The sequence below is a fragment of the Rhinolophus sinicus genome, chromosome 13 (assembly GCF_057876585.1).
Source record: "Rhinolophus sinicus isolate RSI-liver-muscle chromosome 13, RSI-T2T, whole genome shotgun sequence".
NCBI lineage: Eukaryota > Metazoa > Chordata > Mammalia > Chiroptera > Rhinolophidae > Rhinolophus > Rhinolophus sinicus.
The window spans coordinates 23,760,836-23,781,933 of NC_142513.1; the positions used below are offsets into that span (position 1 = coordinate 23,760,836).

Here is a 21,098-nt window from a genome sequence, read left to right on the forward strand (position 1 = left end):
CTGCCCTGATATTTTTATTATCATTACGGATTGAAAGGTCTTAGCTCATCCTTTGGGATGTTCATTTCTACTGTAGTTTACCCAAAAAGGCTCATGCCACTTTCTGCATTCACCCCTTTGCGTGGAGTCTGGGAAAAATGGACACATCAGTGGAAGCTCTGACTTAGGAGGCTTTCACCATATTGAGGCTTTGTTCTTTTCAAACCACACCCCTTCAACACTAGGAACAGCACCTGGCAGGCCACGCTGAACAGCCCTTGTCCCCTCCAGCCTTCTGCTCCTGGCAAAACCTGCCAGCGGGAGCAGATATTTGATCTGTCATAAGCTGTGATGTTATACTGCCCAGATGTTCCACTCATCAGCCTGAAGGCTCAGGTTACAACTAATCAGAGCTGCTCTAGTCTACAGACCCCATGCCCACCCCCCTTTCCCACCCCCAGGAGACAGTCAGGATCCCTGGCCCATATGGGCAGCTGAAGTGGAGTAAGTGAGATCTGAATGGGGTCAGGGGCTCACTGAAATGGCCCTTGTAGAGTCTTCACATCAGTGGCCTAGAAGGCATGTACTCTCGAAGCCCTCTAGGGCCATTCAGACCGCACAATGCCTCCCCCAGTCCTCAGACACCTTTATCTCCTTGCCCCCTAGGACCCACTTCCTTTCCTCGTCAGTAGTTTAAAAAGTCTGGATGGAGCCTGGAAACACTCCACAAAAGAAACAGAACAAACTGTGATCACTGTGGCTGGAGTTTCCAAGCCACCAGAATGTGCCTGATTTCTCCCCAAATATTTTGGGACTGCACTTTACTGCTAAGAAGGGGGGACGGGGGAGGTTGCAAATTCAGCATTAAAAAAAAAATTTTTTTTTCTGCTCTCAGAATAAAGTCAGACCCAAGAGACATACTATTGAGGAGGGGAAATGACGCAGGCCCACATCATGTCCATAAAGACACAACAAAGCCCTTATCCTTTCTTATATAAAAGACCCCTCTTCTTCAGGGAGTTGCTGAAACTGTGCACTTGACTTTGGGAAATGTGTGCTAAAATCTAGTCACTGCAGATGCCCAAAGACCAAAGCCAGGTGGTAGCAAACTTTGGATTTAACCGGGCCTCACCAGGGGACTTAAGGGACTCTGGCAGGACCATGTGAGCTGCTGGCTGTCTGACAGTGGTGGCCAAGGCTGAGCCAGAAAATGGAGTGGAGAATGGTTAGCACCTGCTGACACCCCACTCCCCTGAAGCACTGGCCAGAGGCACATACCGGGTGCCCATTCCTAGGGCAGACCTGCAGGGGCCCAAGGGGTAGTCCAGTCCAACCCTCACTTTACAGTCAGGGGTACTGAGGTCAGGAGGGGAGGGTCACCCCGGTGTTATCTCCAACCTTAGATGGTCAGGGCTGACAGGGGTCCCTCCAAAGTTGCCCAACACCCGTCCTTGGCTGCTGAGAACAACAGAGATGCCGGAATTCCCAAAGGCACCAGGAACAGAATGGGCAGCCTTTCAAACTGCTCTCAGTCCTCAGAAGTGCCAAGAAACCTCATCTTCCAAAGGCAGCAGTTTCCAAACATTTGTATTTTTAGCAGCAGAAGCCATCCTCCAAACAAAACCTTATGCAAAACCTGAAGCTACAAAACAGATCAGGGGGCTGCTCTCTCCAGTGGAGCCTGAGCCAGGCTCCCAGCTCCACGTCCAGCCCCCAAGACTTCTTTCCTAGGGCCCTGTGTGGAGCTCAGCCTGAAATCCCAGGCCTTGGGGGGCTTGTGGCCCTGGAGCTGCAGCAGCCAGATCAGGCAGGCCCCTCCTTAAGACCCCTGGAGGGTGTGGCTGGTCTCTGAGACCTGGACAACTTCATTCTCCACCAGGCCCTGGCCGCAGTCCCCATTGAGCTGTCTCATGCGCAGGTTAATGGAGCCGTACGTTTTCCTGGAGCCCCTGCCAGGGACGAAGGTCGGCCGGCGGTAGAGCTCGCCCTTGCACAGGGAGACCATGAGCAGCACAGACAAGAGCATGCCGCCCACTGTGAGCAGCCCCAGGCCCGCGATAATGCACTTGTCCAAGTGGGAGCCCAGGCGGGCATAGTACATCTCCAGTCGTTCCATCTCCCGCGCTGTCACTGAGTCTGGGTTGACGCGGGCCTCGCGGGGGATGGCGTACGCCGTCACTACCAGGAGGATCCCACTCACCAGGAAAACCAGAGCAGAAACGAAGCCATAATCCACCGGGCGGCTCACAGGCTCCAGGCCTGGCCCCTCTTCTGAATGCAGGGACAGATCATCCCTCTGGGATTGGGGCCATGAGGGGACACCCCCAGGGGGGGTGGGGGAGCTGCCCAGTCTGGCATCCCCAGGGTTCTGGAAACGGGTCTCATGCTCCTCTGAGGAGAAGCAGGCATTCTCCACACCGTCGCTGGATGGGGCCACCAGGCCCAGAGGAGCTGGTCTCCTTGGGGTCTGGGGACCATTGCTCAGTGTCTTCAGTTCCAGACCAGGGGGAGATGCCATTGAGAAGAAGGGCCCCTGCTCATCCCTTGGCCCCTTGGCAGCTGGAAAGGAAAACAGAAAGTCAGTCGAGTTGAGCAAATCTCTACCAAGAGCTGCTGGTGCTGGATATCACATTGGGCCCCGAGCCACGTGTAGGTGAGTCAGGTGCAGTTCCCACCTGGGGTGCCTGCCAGAGAGGGAGGTGGGGAAAAGCACAAAGACAGCAGTGAGATCCACTCTGTGCTAGGATCCTGTTTCACCACTGGCCATCTTTGGGCAATTCACTTATCCTCTCTGGGCCTCAGTTTTCCCATCTATTAAATGGCAATACTACTGCCACTCCCTGATGTAGGGATTGAGATAATCCATATAAAGCACTCATAACAATAAGTGCTCAGTATCAGTGATGAGCTATTATGATGAGGAAGGGAATTTAGATACAGTGGCTCACAGGTTCAAATCCCAGCTACACCCCTTGAGCTTGGGCAAGTGATACGACTTCTCATTTGTTAAATGGGAATAAATAAAATGCCTCCCTCGTAGGGTTAATGTGAGGACTTCATACAATAATGCACATAAGGCCCCAGCCAGTTCAATTAGTGGACACTGTTGTGATGAAGTAAGGATGACGGGAGCGGGGGGACGGGGTGGGGGTGGGGGGTTGAGATGATGGAGGTGGTCTGGGAACAAAGAGGAGAAAGTCAGGGAAGCCTCTGGGAGTTGGTGGCATTTGAGCCAGACCTCAGAGGATGGGTGGAAAAATCCCCCAGCAATGAAAGTGGATGTGGGTATTCTGGATGGGGGAATGGGTGCCTAAGAGGTCAGCTGGGACCCACGCTCAAAGGACACTTAAAGCCAGGCCAAGGAACTGCTAGGCAAGGTGTTGGGGCAGGGAATGCTGACATCTGCCTAAGTTTCAGAAAGCTCTCTCTGGCTGCTGAGTGGAGAACAAATGAGAAAAAAAGAGTAGAGGCTAGAGGTCCAGGGAGGAATCTGATGCGGTCAGGGTAGGCATGGATGGGGGCTGCCAGGAAGCATATTTGAGAGCCATGACTAAAGTCAAAGCCAAATGCCTTTATGTAAGTAGAGGGTGGGGCGGGGAGACCTGGATGAGGACGACAGAAGGGGAGCTGAAAGAGGAGGGGAGAAGGGGCACTCTCTGCTCAAAGCGGAAATATCCCACCCAATACCTGAACACACCCCTGCACAGACAGACAGCCTTCCTGCCAAAAGACAACACATTACAGCCCATGGGCTACATTTGGCTCACAGAAGTTTTGCTTTTTTTTGTTTGTTTATGGTCTGTTCATTTGTTTTTGGTGAAGTATTTGCCAATATACAGAGGGTGCCAAAAAAAATGTATACACATTTTAAGAAAGGAAAAAACTATTAAAATTGTAATAATATATACCAATAACAAAAGATGAGTACAAGTCACGTTCGACTTCTGCAATTACAAGAGGTGCTCAAAGTCGTTACCATCAGCATCCAGACACTTCTGATTACAGTGAACTACTGCTTGAGCAACGTTGACCAAAGTGTCCACTTGTATACATTTGTTTTGGCACCCCGGTATAAAAAGCAAAAGATTTTACATTTTAAACTTCAGATTCCTGGCTTCTTTTACGAAATGGAAGAATCTGGCCACCTAGGCCCCCATGCCCTCCCAACAACACAGCTGGAGTTGATGATGGAGTACTCCCTTCGGCAGCCCCAGGGTTCTACCCACAGGTCCCCCGGCAGCCTCCGTCCCCACCTGGCAAGTAGACTTCCTGATCCCACAGCAGAACTCCTCTGTTCCCCGTACACACCGATGTCCTGGGGGTACATACATCCAGGGCCCCAGGCACACAGACCAAAGTCCCCACACTGTACAGAGACCCCCAGATGCAGAGTGACTCATGTGCTGTAGTGTGTACACACACACACACACGTACCCATGATTCTATATGTTTCTTTGTACTCCATGCCTGAGTTTATTCTCTAGTGCACTGTGGTTCTGTGTGTGTGTGTGTGTGAGAGAGAGAGAGAGAGAGAGAGAGAGAAAATGAATGAAGTGGAAATGAAGGAAATGAATGAAGCTCAAAGAGCCTCAGTACAGGAAGGCACGTTTTTTGATCTTTCTGATCTTATTTCCAACATGGACTTGCATTGAACACCTCTTAACACACACAGAGCCTTTCATCTGCGTACAAAGCCTGTTTCCACTTACAATCCATTTCTATCACCACATCCCTCTCTCCTGAGTTTCAATTTAATAAATGTTTACTGAGCACCCACACTCCCTGTTGGGCCCTTATAGCGGGCACTTCCCTTGGGATTATCTCGTATAACCCTCACCAGCCCCACAAGCAAGAATTACTATCTCCATTTGCAAAAGGTGGCTAAGAGCCCATGGCACGCTTGTGGGGGGCTGGAGTGCAACTCAGATCCCTAAGACCTGCTACAAACCTGCAAACCCACAAACTCTTGTGCCAGTGGCATCATTCCACCCTCCCAGCTGTCATTCTAGACTCTTTAGTTTATCCCACTGTTTAACAGCCAGGATGAGTAGCTTGAGGGCAGGGATATGTCTAAATTCCGTCTGGGTCCCCAGCCCCCTGCACAGTGCTTAGAACACAGCCACTCCCCAGGAATGGCTTGGCAACCTGCTCAGGCAGACAATCCCTCCCACACACGGGTCTCGGAGGCCTGTTCAAGGCCAGGTCCTGCCCAGACTGCTCCCATTCCCAGTACACCAAGAGGAGAGGTAAGCCGTTTGGCTTTTTTACTCTTAACACCAAAGCCTTTTCCTGAGTGCCCAGCCACAAACAGGGATTGGCAGTGACTGCTCCTGCGCAGTAGGTGTCCAGATGTCACCCTCCATCCCACCCCAGGGTCTTCAGCACCCTTCAGAGAACTCAACCCCTGGAATGGCCCAGGAACCACCTTCCCAGCCTGGCACATTGATGCCTCTGTATCCCAGAGAAAACCCAGGACACCCAAATTCTGGGAGCAGAGCTCTTTTTCATCAGCAGGAACCCAAAACTTTTTCTTTAGGATGCCAGAGTTAGGAAGAGGGTGGAGAAAAACGAGCCTCGTCTCAGCATTTCTCTCACACACAGGTTCAGAGATACCCACAGTCACACAAGGCACGCCCAGTCAGTTACCCAAAACATAAGCAGAAACAAACTGACAAAGATGCTGGGGTCCACGGCTCACAGCCAGCAATTGTACCAGTTACACTCCAATCCCATCTGCGGTCCAACAGGACCGGAAAGGCACACCCCAGTTCTACACTGACACCCCTAGGGGCCGTTTCCACGCCTAGGACCCACAGTCATGGGAAGCCACGCGGTGGGACCCACAGATCCGCGGACCCCACTGGTACCCACACCCAGAAAGGGATAGAGCTGGTTACATACACACACACACACACACACACACACACACACACACACACACACACACCCTAGGACTGCTAAGATCTAAGCTACAAGACCCACCAAGACCCACCCGGGCCCAACACCCTACACGCGCACACCAACACGCGGAGAAGCAGACGCACAGCGGCCGTGGGTGAAGCTTCACAAAACCCAACCGACACACACACGCGCGAGTTGTACACAAAGCCTCAGGGCGCGCACATACGCACACGCAGGTCCACGCTGTTATACCCAAAGTTCCTCGCAAGCGCTGGCGCTGGGCTGCCCGCCGCACCCGCGCGCCCGCCTGCCTGCAGCTCACACCCCCTGCTCTTGCCCTTGACCATAAACGCGGCCGGGCCAGGCCAGGCCGAGCCCGGCGGCACCGGTAGCCGGGTGGCGAGGCGGCCCAGCGAGGCCAGGCTCTGCGAGGACCCGCGTGCGCCCGAGTCCCCTCGCCGTATGTCCTTCGGTCGGGCCGCGAGGTCAGGCTAGTTCTCTGTGGCCACCCCTCCCCGCCTCGGGCCTCAGCCTCCGGCCGTCCCCGCAGTCCCAGCTCCGCGAGCGTGCCTGTGCCGGGCCTCCCCACGCGGGAGGCGAGGCGCCGGGCGGCCGGCGGGCGAGAGCGAGGGCACCCGCTCGCCTCCCTGCAGCCGGCGCCCGCCCGCGGGTGTCTCCGCTGCGGCGCAGCCCGGGAGGGCGCGGGCCCGGCCGCCACCTTTTCGCCCTCCCCGGCTCCCGCCCCCTTCCCAGCCCCGCGGGGAGCCACCGCCAAGGCGCACGTACCTGCTTGCGCCGCGCGGGGCTGCACGCCGGTGGCCACGGCAGCTGGGGTCTCCGGGGAGGGGGGACAAGGGAAGGGGCGGGAGCCCGGGATCGCGGAGCTCAGCGGATCGTGCTCCGCCCGCGGCCGGCGAGGGCGCCCGGAGAGTTAGCACCGGGAGGGACTGGGCGGCGGGGGTCTGACTGGGGTAAGGGTGGAGGGACACCCTTCTCCCCTTCCCCTTAGGGCTCATCAGCGGGCTTAGTGAACTGAAGCTTCGAGCGCGCGGTCCCCCGGCGCAGGGGCGGGGCGTGGAGGTGGGTGTTGAAGAGGACCCCTCCCCCGCCTCCTGTCTCTCCCCACCGCTGGGAGTCCTGACTGCGCCAAACTCAAAATCTTCCTTCCCTCCCCAGCCCTCTCCTCTGCACCCCACCCCACCCCCGCACACACACGGGCCCCAGGTAGGACCCGGGTCCTTAAGTCCGAACAGTCTTCACAGATGCGTGCGTCTCCGTGGTTCAAGGGCGCCGCCTGAAGGCTGAAAGGAAGCCTTTGACGAACACCCCTTCGTCCCCCCGCCCCTCCCGCCACACCACCTTTTTACCTGCTCTTCTTTCTCTGTGGACAGTGGGGTGCACAGCCCAAGAGAGGTGTTCTCTTGGACCCCGGAGCCCGGCGTGATGGGTGGGGTGAACAGGCGGTGAATAGGGGTGACTTTCACTGTTTCTTTCCTTTACAGGTCCCAGATTAAGGTGAATCAAATGAGGTGCCCAGAGCACATGAGTTAAAGAGACACTCCCTCTTTTGGGGCCCAGGCCAAGTCCAAAGAAAAGTTTGGTCTGAAGAGCATGGGTTTCTAGGATGACCCCATTGCCACCAGCGTGGCTTCAGGTAAGTCTTCTCACTTCTGTGAACCTCAGTGTTCACCTCTGCCAATGGGATCATGAAAATACAGGCTACCGGGGCTTTGAGAAGGTTGGCAGTGGTCGGCCATCTGGAAGGACAGGCAGAAAATGAGTCCTGTCCTGCCTTCTCAAGCCACCTCGTGCGAGAGTGTGATCTGTCCTACTGCAAATGCCTGTGCAGTCCTCAACAACCAGGAGAGCAGAGGCCACCTGGAAGCCAGATGCTTGGGCCTGCGAGGAGGTGGAATTCAGGGCAGGACCTCCAGGGTTGAGAAGGCTTCGGTCTCTACCTGCCTTCCAGAGGCCTGCCTGGCCTGTTTTGGGGGACTTGGAAGAGAATCTAGCTATGTAACCGGATTCCTGAGGGAATTCCAGCTCTGCCACTCACAGCTGTGTGGCCTTGTGCAAAGGCTCCCCTCTCGGAGCTCAGTTTCCTCATCTGTGAAATGGACTTAGTAAGGGTTATGGGGATTAAATGAGATACTCCCTATAGAGCACTCCTGGTTCCCTCCCTCAGTCATGCACAGTATTGGCTCAGAGACTTTGCCTTTGCTGTTCCTTCTGCCTGGGATACTCTTCTTCCTGGTATTTCCAGCCCTCGTCTCTGGCATCCACCAGTCTGTTCTCTGTGTCTACGAGCTTGGTATTCATTCATTCATTCATTCATAGATTTATAGATTCCACATATAAGAGAGATCATATGATATTTGTCTTTCTCTGTCTGATTTGTTTCACTTAGCATAATACCTTCAATGTCCATCCATGTTGTCACAAATGGCAAGATTTCATTCTTTTTATGGCTGAATAATATTCTTCTGTGTGTGTGTGTGTGTGTGTGTGTGTGTGTGTGTGTGTGTATGTAGATATATAGATATAGCTATAGGCCACAATTTCTTTATCCATTCATCCATCAGTGGACACAGGTTGTTTCCATTTCTTGGCTATTGTAAATAACGCTGCAATGAACATGACGGTGCATATATCTTTTCCAGTTAGTGTTTTTGTTTTCTTTGGATAAATATTCAGAAATGAAATTGCTGGATCATATGGTAGTTCTAGTCTTAATTTTTTGAGGAGCCTCTATACTGTTTTCCATAGTGGGTGCACCAATTTACATTTCCACCAGCAGTGTATGAGGGTTCCCTTTTCTCTACATCCTCGCCAACACTTTTATTTGTTGTCTTTTTTATTATAGCCATTCTAACAGGTGTGAACTGATATCTCATAGTGGTTTTGATTTGCATTTCTCTGATGATGAATCATGTAGTGTATTTTTTCACGTACCTGTTGGCCATCCATATGTCTTCTTTGGAAAAATGTCTATTCAGATGTGACTATTTTTTAATCACATTGTTTATTTTTTGCTATTGAGTTGTATGAGCGTTTTATATATTTTGGATGGTGTCCCTTATCATATATATGATTTACAATTATTTTCTCCCATTCAGTATGTTGCCTTGTTATCTTGTTGCTGTGCAGAAGCTTTTTAGTTTTATGTAGTCCCACTTATTTATTTTTGCATTTGTTCCTTTTGCTTTTGGTGTCAGATTAAAAAAATCATCACCAAGGCCTAAGTCAAGGAACTTATTGCCTATTTTTTTTCTAGGAGTTTTATGGTCTCAGTCTTATATTTAAGTCTTTAATCCATTTTGAGTTAACTTTTGTGTGTGGTGTAAGATAGTGGTCCAGTTTCATTCTTTTGCATGTGGCTGTCCAACTTTCCCAACACCATTTATTGAAGAGATAGTCCTTTTCCTATTGTATATCCTTAGCTCCTTTGTTGTAAATTAATTGACAATATAGGCATGGGTTTATTTCTGGGCTTTCTATTCTGTTCTACTGAGCTATTGATCTGTTTTATGCCAATACCATACTGTTTTAATTACTATAGCTTTGTAATATAGTTTGAAATCAGAAAGCATGATACTTCCACTCAGGGTCATTTATGGTTCCATACAAATTTTAGAATTCTTTGTTCTAGTTCTGTGAAAAAATTCGAGGGGAATTTTGATAGGGATTGCATTAAATCTGCAGATTGTTTTGGGTAGTATGAACATTTTAGCAATATTAATTCTTCCAATCCACAAGCACAGAAAACCTTTCTATTTATTTGTGTCTTCTTCAATCTCTTTCTTTAATTTCATGTAGTTTTCAGTATACAGGTCTTTCACCTCCTTGGTTAAATTTATTCCTAGATATTTTATTCTTTTTGGTGCAATTGTAAATGAAATTGTTTTATTAATTTCTCCTCTTGATAGTTTGTTATTAGTGTATAGAAACACAAGGGATTTTTGAGTATTGATTTTGTATCCTCAACTTTACTGACTTCATTTATTTGTTCTAGCCATATTTTGAAGGAGTCTTTAGGGTTTCCTATATATATAATATCCTGTCATCTGCAAATAGTGATGGTTTCACTTCTTCCTTTCCAATTTAGATGCCTGTATTTCTTTTTATTCCTAATTGCCATAGCTAGGATTTCTAATACCATGTTGAATAAAAGTGGTGAGAGTGGGCATTACTTGTCTTGTTCCTGATCTTAGAGGAATCACTTTCAAATTTTCACTGTTGAGTATAATGTTAGCAGTGGGCTTGTGATCTACAAAGTGTGACAATTAAGTTCATGAACTTATTGCAACAATGTTGCTAACTTTTTTTGATATGAGAGGAATTATTCATTATAAATTTGTTCCAACTAGACGAACAGTTAACCAAGTTTACTATTTGGAAGTGCTGAAAAGGCTGCGTGAAAAAGTTAGACGACCTGAACTTTTTGCCAACAATTCATGGCTCTTGTATCACGACAATGCACCAGCTCACACGTCACTGTCTGTGAGGGAGTTTATAGCCAGGAAACAAATAACTGTATTGGAATACCCACCCAACTCACCTGATCTGGCCCCCAGTGACTTCTTTCTTTACTGAAGATAAAATAAATATTGAAAGGAAGACATTTTGATGACATTCAGGACATCAAGGGCAATATGACGACAGCTCTGATGGCCATCCAGAAAAAGAGTTCCAAAATTGCTCTGAAGGGTGGACTAGGCGCTGGCATCGGTGATAGCTTCCCAAGGGGAGCACTTCGAAGGTGACCTTAGTGATATTGAGCAATGAGGTATGTAGCACTTTTTCTAGGATGAGTTTGCAAACTTAATTGTTAGACCTTGTATGCTCTTTATTATATTGAGGTACGTTCTCTCTATACCTGCTTTGGTACGCGTTTTTATCATTATTGGATGTTGAGTTTTGTCAAATGCTTTTTCTGCATCTATTGAGATGGTCAAATGATTTTTATCTTTCATTTTGTTAATGTGGTGTATCACATTGACTGATTTGTAGATGTTGAACCATCCTTGCATCCCTGGAATAAATCCCATTTGATTATGGTGTATGATCCTTTTAATGTATTGCTGAATTTGATTTGCTAATATTTTGTTGAAGATTTTTACATCTATGTTCATCAGGGATATTGGCCTGTAATTTTCTTTTCTTGTGTCATCCTTGTCTGGTTTTGGTATTAAGGTAATGCTGGCGTCATAAAATGAGTTTAGAAGAGTTTCCTCCTCTTCTATTTTTTGGAAGAGTATGAGGAGGATTGGTATTAGTTCTCTGAATGTTCAGTAGAATTCACCAGTAAAGCCATTTTGTCCTAGATTTTAGTTTGTTGGCAGATTATTGATTACTGATTCAAGCTCCTTATTAGTAATCAGTCTGTTCAGATCTTCTATTTCATCATGACTCAGTCTTGTAGGTTGTAAATTTCTAGGAATTCATCTGTTTCTTCTAGGTTGTCCAATTTGTTGGCATATAATTGTTCATAGTAGGCTTTTATGATCCTTTGTATTTCTGTGGTATCAGTTGTAGCACCACCGCTTTCATTTCTGATTGTATTTGAGTCCTCTTTTTTTTTTTCTTGGTGAGCCTAGTTGAAGGTTTTTCTATTTTGTTTATCTTTTCAAAGAAAAGCTCTTAGTTTTACTGATCTTTCCCATTGTCTTTTTTTTTTTTTTTTAAGATTTTATTGGGGAAGGGGAACAGGACGTTATTGGGGAACAGTACTTTATTGGGGAACAGTGTGTGTACGTCCAGGACTTTTTTCCAAGTTGAGTTGTTGTCCTTTCAATCTTAGTTGTGGAGGGTGCCGTTCAGCTTCAAGTTGTTGTTCTTTCAGTCTTAGTTGTGGAGGCTCAGCTCCAGGTCCAGTTGCCGTTGCTAGTTGCAAGGGGCGCAGCCCACCATCCCTTGCGGGACTTGAGGAATTGAACTGGCAACCTTGTGGTTGAGAGCCCACTGGCCCATGTGGGAATTGAACCGGCAGCCTTTGGACTTAGGAGCATGGAGCTCTAACCACCTGAGCCCCCGGGCTGGCCCCTCTATTGTCTTTTAATCTCTAATTTATTTCTGCTCTAGTCTTTGTTATTTCCTTCCTACTACTAACTTTGCATTTCGTTTGTTCTTATTTTTCTAGTTCTTTGGGGTGTAAAGTTAGGTTGTTTATTTCAGACTTTTTTTGTTTATTGAGGTGGGCAGTATAGCTATGAACTTCCCTCTTAGAACTGCTTTTCCTGCATTCCATAAATTTTGGTCTGTTATATTTCCATTTCTTTGTCTCAAGGTATTTTTTATTTCTCTTTTGATTTCTTCTTTGACCCATTGGTTGTTTAGTAGTATTTTGTTTAATCGCTGTATATTTGTGAATTTTCCAGTTTTCTTTGTGTAGTTAATTTCTAGTTTCATATTATTGTGGTCAGAAAAGATGTTTGATATGATTTCAACCCTCTCAAACTTATTAAGACTTGTTTTGTGGCCTAACATATTGACCTATCTTGGAAAATGTTCCATGTGCACTTGAGAAGAATGTATATTCTGTTACTTTTGGATGGAATGTTCTAGAAATGTCTGTTAAGTCCATCTAGTCTAATGTGCCATTTAAAGCTGATGTTTCTTTACTGATTTTCTGTCTGGATTACCTATCCATTGATATAAATGAGGTATTGAAGTCCAGTACTATTATTATATTGCTGTCTATTTCTCCCTTTGGATCTGTTAATATTTACTTTATATTTAGGTGCTTGTGTGTTGGATATGTAAATATTTATAAATGTTATGTCTTCTTGTTGAATTGACCTCTTTATCATTATGTAATGCCCTTCTTTATCTCTTATCACAGTATTTGTTTTAAAGTCTATTTTGTCTGATATAAGTATAACTACTCCAGCTTCTTTTGGTTTCCGTTTGTATGGAATCTTTTTCCATCCCTTCACTTGCAGTCTATACGTGTCCTTACATCTAAAGTGAGTCTCTTGTAGGCAGCGTATAAGTGGGTCTTGTTTTTTTACCCATCCATCCACTTTGTGTCTTTTGATTGGAGAATGTAGTCAATTTACATTTATCGTAATTATTGCTAGGCATGTGCTGATTGTCATTTTGTTAATTGTTTTCTGGCTATTTTGTAGTTCCTCTTTGTTCCTTCTTCTCTTGCTTTCTTCCTTTTTGTTTGGAAGACTTTCTTTATTGGTATGCCTTTTTCCTTTCTCTTTATCTTTTGTGTATTTATTATAGGTTTTACTTTATGGTTACCATGAGGCTTACATATAACAACTTATATATAATAGTATATTTTAGGTTGATGACAACATAAATTTGATCTATTGTAAAGCTCAACATTATTACTCCCCCACGCACACACATTTTATATTTTCGATGTCATGTTTTACATGTTTTTGTCTTGTGTATCCCTTAAATAATTGTATTATCAGTTATTTTTACTACTTTTGTCCTTAATCATCATATTAGCTTTGTAAGTGATTAATCGTCTACCTTTAATATATATTTACCTTTCATATATGTTCTTATTACTAACTAGTACTCTTTCCTTTCAGCTTAAAGAATTTCCTTTAACATTTCTTGTAAGGTTGGTTTAGTGGTGATAAACTCCTTTAGGTTTTGCTATTCTGAAAATTTTTTTCTCTCTCCACTTCTGAATAACTTCGCTGGATAGAGTATTCTTGGTTGGAAGTTTTATTGTTCCATCACTTTGAATATATTGTGTCATCCCTTCTGGCTTACAAAGTTTCTGCTGAAATATCTGCTTATAATCTTACGGGGGTTTCCTTGTACCTAAGAAGTTGTTTTTCTCTTGCTGCTTTTAATATTCTCTCTTTGTCTTTAACTTTTGACATTTCAATTATAATGTATCTTGGTGTGGGTCTCTTTGAGTTCCTCTTATTTGGAACTCCCTGGGATTCCTGGATCTGGATATTTGTTTCCTTCCCCAGGTTAGGGAATTTTTCAGCCATTATTTCTTCAAATAATATTTCTGGTGCTTTCACTTTCTCTTCTCCTTCTGGGAGCCCTATGATTCGAATCTCAGGTTGTTTGATGTTGTCTTATAAGTCCCTTAAACTATCTTCACTTTTTAAAAAAATCTTTTTGCTGCTCTAACTGGGTGAATTCCACTGCCTTGTCTTCAAGTTGACGGATCCTTTCTTCTGCTTCATCTAGGAGAGACTGGGACACAATCTCACCATAAACCCCATCCCTGAAATGGCAACCCATAACAGGGAGGTAACTCAAAACCCAGAGCTTCTCCCTGAGGAGCAAACGGTTCAAACCTCACATCAGGCATTCCAACTTTTAAGATATACTCTTTCGATATGTGCCCCCGAAACATCTAACTTTGAAAAGTAATAGGCCTTGCATCCCGAGACCCACAAGACTGAAGCAATTTGAGAATTGCTCTTAAAGGTCTCACATGCTCAAACTTACCCACCCCAGGGCCCAGCTCAGAGGCAGCCAATCATGCCTGGATATAAAGTGAAGGAGGCATACCTGCTTATGTTAAAGAATCAGCCTGACAGACAGGCATCTATTTTAAAACACACATCTAGGAGCCTGCTGGAAGAATCTCCAGGGATGGAGACTGGCAAATGCCATCTTGCCAGTCTCTCCCAGAATGGAGCTTTTACATGTGTCTGGTACCCTGAATTTTATGGCTGCTACCTAAGGGACACCTCTTGTTGCTTGGCTCTGAAGGACAGAGGAGCTTATGATCCTGGTCCCATGGACTGTAATAATTGGTGTCACCCAGAAAGGAGCTTATACTCTTGTCTGGCACCTCAATTTTTATAACTACTGCCAAAGGTTACCTCTACATTGCCTGACTCTGGTGGCCAGAGGGGCTCATGCTTCTGAGTCCCACAGGACTGTAACTAATGGAGAAAGATCGCTTAAACAGCTACCCCAGAACACAACAAGAGGCAACAGACTCAGGAACTTGGTCTTTCTGTGAAGGAGGCTTATTACCTAATCATTATGACTGAGGCCTGAGGGGAAGGCTTCTAATTAAACATGCCTCTAGGGGCTGACTGTAATCCTTTCTGCAGACCTCGGTGGGTGGTGCTATGTTTGCACTCACCCTCTGACATGCTCTGGAGTGCCAATATCTCCTGAAAGGGAGCTTTATATGAGTCTGACGCACTGATTTTTGCAGACTCTGCCCAGGGGATACCCCTTGATTGCGTGGGTCTGGTGTCCAGGGGTCTAGCATTCCTGGGTCCCACAGGACCATGGCAATCAGAGAGACAGTTCTTGGCAAGCTGCCACCCCGAGTGCATTGCACAGACAGTAGACTGAGGCACACACCCCAGTCATTCTGTGAGGGAGGCCTCTTCACTTGTCCTGAAACTTTGGCCTGAGAGTCAAATTTCAGGTTTGGCACCTGTTTGGTGGCCTTTGGAGCTGCTCTCAAGGTATGTAGGCTGTGGATGCCATCTTGCCTTGCTCTAGCTCACCAGTATCACCCAGAAAAGGGCTTATACACTTGTCTGGAGCCCTAATTTTTACAACTGCCATCTAGGGGAAACCTCCAGATTACCTGGCTTTGGTGGCCAGTAGGGCTTATGCTTGCAGTCCCACAGGAATGTATATACTTGCATACTTTTAAAAGCTGGTTCCTGAGGACCTGGCTTCCAGGCAGCCTATATCTAGATGCTGCGATCCTCACCTTTAGGACATGCACAGGTCTTGTACGTCCTCAACTACTGGGAGCTGTTAAAAATATAATAGGCTGCTTGGACAAGCACAAAGGTTTGAAAGACAACCAAGACCTGAGGCAGGGCTGAGTGACAGGTGACTATTCAAGGCCACTCCTTTAAGACTGGGAGAGGTGGTGGTTTCATCTACTGTATAGAAACCAACAGAGAAAGAGAGAGTCAAGCAAAATGAAGAAGCACAGGAATATATTCCAAATGAAAGAACAGGATAAAACCTCAGGGAAAACAAAAACACAAAACCTCAGTGAAATGGAGATCAGTCATTTACCTGATAAAGACTTTAAAGTAATGGTCATAAAGATGCTCACTGAACTGGGGAGAGGAATGGATGAACTCAGTGAGAACTTCAACACAGAGAATAAGAGCATCTCTTATATACTGGTTAACTAGGTAGACTTCATCCCTACCCACAAGTAGCTTGTATTCTAGTGGGAGAAAAAGATAAGTCAATGTAACACTGCTACTGTAGGAAGTGCTACAAAGCAAAGGTGCATGATGCTATGTCAACCTGAAACAAAGTGCTGACCTAGCCTGGGCGATGGGGGTGGCTCCCCTCCGGAAGCAAGGACTGAGCTGAGATTAGAAGGATCAGAGGCAACCAGGTAAAGAGGGCAAGGAAGAGAGGCCCAGCAGAGAGACTGGCCCCAGCAAAGGCCCTGGGAGGGAAGGAAGTACGGTTAGTGTGAGGGTTGAAGGAAGCTAGAGTAGTGGCCATGCTGGACACAGTGAGGAACATGCGGGGAGATGAGGCAGGACGGTCTGTGAGCCACATCACTGCAGAACCTTGCAGGCCAAGGCGTTAGTTCTTCATCCTCAGAGCCTTGGGGAGCCGCTGATCAGGAAGAATAAGGGTTAAAAAAATGTTTTCCTCTTTTACATGAGAATTATAGCTTTGGTTAACTGTCTAGCTCTGTTTCCTTGGAAACAGATAAACGTATGTCCACTCTGTTACTAGGGAACATTGCTATGAAAAAAATGACCCACAAGGAGGAGGCTAGAGTGATCCACATAGTAACAGATTAGAATTGGAGATATCGGTATGAACTCATGCTTAGCTTCACATAGATGTAGATAATTACATATCGAAGTATTTGTAGGTAGGTGTCTATACACAGGTTAGTATACACATATATGTGAGTATTTCTCTGTCAGCCAAGGCATCCTAGAAGCAATGATACTGCACAGCTATGAGCACACCTCGCGCCCAGATCTTGGTTTCTAATACCTTTCTCCAATAAAAGGAACCAGGGGAAAATGGCTGATCCTAGGACGCGGGCAAGAAATATACAAGATGAGACTGGAACATCATACAGTGCCAGAAAGTAAGAAATCAGGAAGTGCTTAAATACACACACACACACACACACACACACACACACACACTCACACACATACAAACACACACACACACACACAATGATGGGGGTATGTCAGAAGACATAGGAGCCAACTGAAAGAGCTCCCAATGGCCAAAGCTGGAAAAATCTGATCAACAAAATAAATAAAGGAATATTGGACTGTAACTTAAAGTATAATAAATGAAAAAAATGGGAGGGGGGAGATAAATCTCCCATGCAGAAATCCAAACATGTAGATACTCCATCCTCGAGGAAAGGGAACGTAACTGCCCAGACTTTAAATGTGGGCTGAGCATTGTGATTTTCAGAGCGTCTATAGTATAAAAGGGTTGTGGGTAGGAGTAACTTTAGAGGGGAGAAATTTGACAAACCTGATTACTTCAGGCAGATGATCAAGGTCAACATCAACTGTCAAATCATGTAAGTATGTACCCTTGATATGATGTGATGAGAATGGCAGTTTACCTCTGTGGTCTTCCTCCCTAAACCCATAACTCTAGTCTAAGCCATGAGATAAACATAAGACATATCCCAGTTGAGGGACATTTTATAAAATACGTGACCAGTACTCCTCAAAACTATCAAGATCATCAAAAACAAGGCAAGTCTGAGAAACTGTCAGTCAAAAGGAGCCTACAGAGACATGATGACTAAATATACTATGGTATCCTCAGTGGGATCCTGGGGCACAAAAAGGACATTAGGTAAACACTAAAGAAATCTGAATAAAGTAGGGACTTTAGCTCATAATGTATCAATATTGCTTTATTCATTGTAACAAATGTAACATACTGATATAAGGTGTTAATAATAGAGGAAGCTGAGTGTGGGGTAGATGGGAACTTTCTTTACTCTCTTCCCAGTTTCTCTGTAAATCTAAAATTGTTCTAAAAAATAAAATTAAAAACAAATCCTTGATTGGTAAATTGCATCTGGGCTGGAAGGAATTATAAATACCTGGTGGGAACTCATATTTTGGGCTTCGTGAACGTGGTGACTCATATAACTGAGCAGGTCCAAGATACTGGCTCCCATGGGACATGAAGCTTTTAAGCCAGGATGGCTCCTGTACCCACCAGATAGGGATCTCACCACCTTGCACTTGTGCTGTCCTGCTCTGCTAGACAACAGCAAGGACACACCCCTCCCCCCCAGAAGAGCTCCTGATTCTAGCATTCATTGAGTGCCATGCTAGCAAGCTGAAGTTCCTGTCCTACATCCTGCAGAGTAGGTCAATGCCAAGTGTGGCTTAAGGGCCATCTGTTGAGTGAGTGTGTAGCTGAACCTAAGAAGACCCCTTGTGGACACTGCAGTGGGTGAAAAACAGGAAGGAGATGTGATCAGATTTGCATTTTGAAAACATTCTTCTTGTGGCTGCTCCCAGCTGCAAGTGGACAAGAGAGAAAACAGTGACCATTTCGGACGTTATTGTGGTCATGTTGGCATGTGGTAAGTTCTGTCAATTCACTGCAGATTTGTATCTGTGAGATGTATGGGCCTTTGAGAGAACGGAGACCTCTTACAGAACATGAGAATATCACTTACTCCAGAATTTTCCAAAGGGTAGTGGCACATAACATGATTTTAGGTGATATATAGATAAATGTGCTTTGGTTAGCTATTGCTGCATAATACCACCCTGTCATGCAGGGAGTTACGCGGGGTGGCCTGCGGGGCCTCTGGTCCCGCTCCCCACATAAGAACGCAGGATATGGCGAGACCAAAAAGGAACACCCACGGAGCCATAGGTAGGGGAGTCATACACTATAGTCTCACTGGCGGCTGGGTTGGAGACACAGGAAGCAGGAGCCACAGAATCCACATTCCACACTCCGCCACACTCCGCCGCTTGCTAGCTCAGCCACCATCTTCTTGCTAGCCCCCATTTTCTGTTAGTGTAGCCACAGCAGTTATATTAGTGGCCAGTGGCTCACTGGTTACAGCTGATGGCCAACTAGCCACAGCTGATGGCCGTCCAATCACAGTTGATGGCCATTTACTACCTGAGCCAGCACCTTTCTATGTGAGACTGAGAGCCTGGAAACTGCTCTCTGGGGCTCTGTCCCCACAACCCCCAAAACATAGCAACTTAAAAGAATATTATCATTTATTTGTTCAGTTTTTCAGTTTGGGCTGGTCTCCGCAACGACAGTTCAATTCTGCTCTATATGATGTTAGCTGGAGTGATAGAAACAGCTAGAAGCTGATTGGAAAAGCTCAGACTTGGCTGTGTATCTGGGAACTTGGTTCTCACTGCCAGCAGGGTTTCTCTATTCTCTTCCACATGGTCTCCCCAGGTGGCTCTCTTGGGCTTCCTCACACAATGGTGGTCTCAAGGTCGTTAGAGTTTTTTGTGGCCCTCAACTTTCCGCAGGGTACAAAAGCTGTTGGAGCTTCTTAAAGCTGAGGGTTGGGACAAGTACAGGTCACTTCTACTGCATTCTGTTGCTTCAGTGCAGGTCACAGGCCAGTCCAGATTGAAGGGGAAGGGTACATAAGGGTATGAATACTGAGAGGCACGGATCACTGGGGGATAGTAACAATCTACCATAGTCAATACTATATCTGTAAATATGCACACACTCATGTATGTATTCATTTTAATGGCTAGGCATTTATTTTAATGTGTTTTAGAAAAATATACAGCTAGCTCATGGAACTAAAGATATCATGGATAATGTTACTTAGATGAGGACAGAAAAAAATGTCTATATAAAGTTGTGACAACATATAATCTGCTGATTTCTTCCAATATTCACTCTTCCTTCCTTCCACTGGGATGGAATCCTTGATAGCTAGCACTGTGCATTCAAAATAAGGATTTCCTTTCCCAGCCTTGCTCGCAGTGAGGTATGACCAAATGGACAATAAGCTATTAGAATATCAGAGGAGGTGGTGTGGGCAAAGTGTATTAAATGTTCTTATAGGAAGGAGATATGCCCTCCTTCTCCCCTTTTGTTGTTCCTGCTGACGTGATGGCTGAAACTGCAGCAGCCATCTTGGACCATGAGGAGGGAGCATGTTAGGATGGGAGAGCAACAAAATTGAAGAAATCTGGATCCCAGATGACCGTGGAAACACCAGCCTAGGATAGCTTCCCATACTTTTATTTGTTAGAGAAATAAACTATCTTGTAAAAGCTACTATTACTACAGATTTTCTTCACACAGAAAAATATTTCTAACATGATCAATTTAAAGACAAAGATCAGTAAATCAAAGCTGAGGTGGTAGGTAAATATTGAGAAAGAGGTATGTGAGTAACTGAGGTTTGAAAAATATAGATCCAACCTGCCCCTTCTGTGTTCCAGGTGAGAAAACTCTGAAAACAGCCTGCAGTGTGTCCAGGAGGGTAATATGAAAAAATAACTCAGGTAAGATTGAGATCTCATTAGGTGAAGGAAGGAGGAGAAAGGAAAAGTATTCCTGGAAGAGGGAACAACACTTAACAGACTCAGAAATGAAGTAATAGTAGTGAATTGCTTGTGTGTTTATTTTAGTTGACCAACACTTATATAGACCGTCCCATATGCCAGGAATTGTTCCAAGTACTTTACAAATATCATCTCACTTTGTCATCTTAGCCACCTTATTGTGTAGGTGCTATTATTATCCCCCATTTTATGATGAGGAAGCAGAGGCACAGAGTGGTTAAAAACTTGCCCAAGGTCACACAGCTGGTATACCACAAATACAGGGTTCAAATCCAGCCCCAGCCCCACCCCCACCCCCAGCTCAGTGCTCATAACCACTGTGCTGGGTGCCATCATAATTTTCAAAGTGCATGCAAAATTCCTGATTGTCAACATTGTCCCCAATTTTACATTTGGGAAAATTGAACGCCAAAGAGAGACGAGATTGTCCTATGGCCACACTAAGGGTTAGTAGCACTACAACCTGAACCAAGGGCCTCTGACTTCCATATTGATTTTCGGGACCTCAGGTGGACGATAGACTTAGAGTCTCAGGGCTGATCAGCTACATGCCTCCTCTCCCCTGCCCCATTCTGTTTCATCTGTCTCTGAGCATCTTGCTGAGTCTAGAGTCTAGGTTTGTTCACTTGTCTTGTATTTACCCTCTGGCACCAACCTGGCTCATCTGGTTTTCCTGGAGCTCTGATGCTTTTATGGAGCAGC

The 21,098-nt window shown here is 45.9% G+C and overlaps 2 protein-coding genes across 18 annotated transcripts in view; one reads left to right on the forward strand and one right to left on the reverse strand.

The window, feature by feature from the left end:
- Positions 1 to 6,966, reverse strand: TMEM74B (transmembrane protein 74B). 2 transcript variants are annotated; one of them, XM_019755211.3, is made up of 2 exons: positions 6,667 to 6,966; positions 1 to 2,538 (listed from the first exon to the last, which is right to left on the reverse strand). In XM_019755211.3, exon 2 carries the CDS (start codon positions 2,495 to 2,497, stop codon positions 1,799 to 1,801), a length of 699 nt encoding a protein of 232 aa, XP_019610770.2. In that variant the 5' UTR covers positions 2,498 to 2,538; positions 6,667 to 6,966; the 3' UTR covers positions 1 to 1,798. The 2 variants fall into 2 exon arrangements, with proteins under 2 accessions (XP_019610770.2, XP_019610769.2); XM_019755210.3 differs by lacking the exon at positions 6,667 to 6,966 and adding an exon at positions 6,451 to 6,620.
- C13H20orf202 (chromosome 13 C20orf202 homolog) overlaps positions 5,568 to 21,098 on the forward strand; it is a 23,992-nt gene continuing 8,461 nt past the window's right edge. For 13 of the 16 annotated variants that reach the window (XR_016018200.1, XR_016018205.1, XR_016018206.1 and 10 more), the window contains exons 1-3: positions 5,568 to 6,365; positions 7,383 to 7,534; positions 20,274 to 20,336. The gene's annotated coding sequence lies outside the window, so the exon portion shown is untranslated. Of the gene's footprint in view, positions 6,366 to 6,831; positions 6,961 to 7,382; positions 7,535 to 20,273; positions 20,337 to 21,098 lie in introns of those variants that run through there. The other 3 variants (XM_088789214.1, XM_088789213.1, XR_016018203.1) reach the window with 3 other exon arrangements.

What these genes read in the sequence shown, in the direction of transcription:
- TMEM74B (XM_019755211.3), bottom strand. Translation starts at nt 2,497, where the DNA reads ATGGCATCTCCCCCTGGTCTGGAACTGAAGACACTGAGCAATGGTCCC.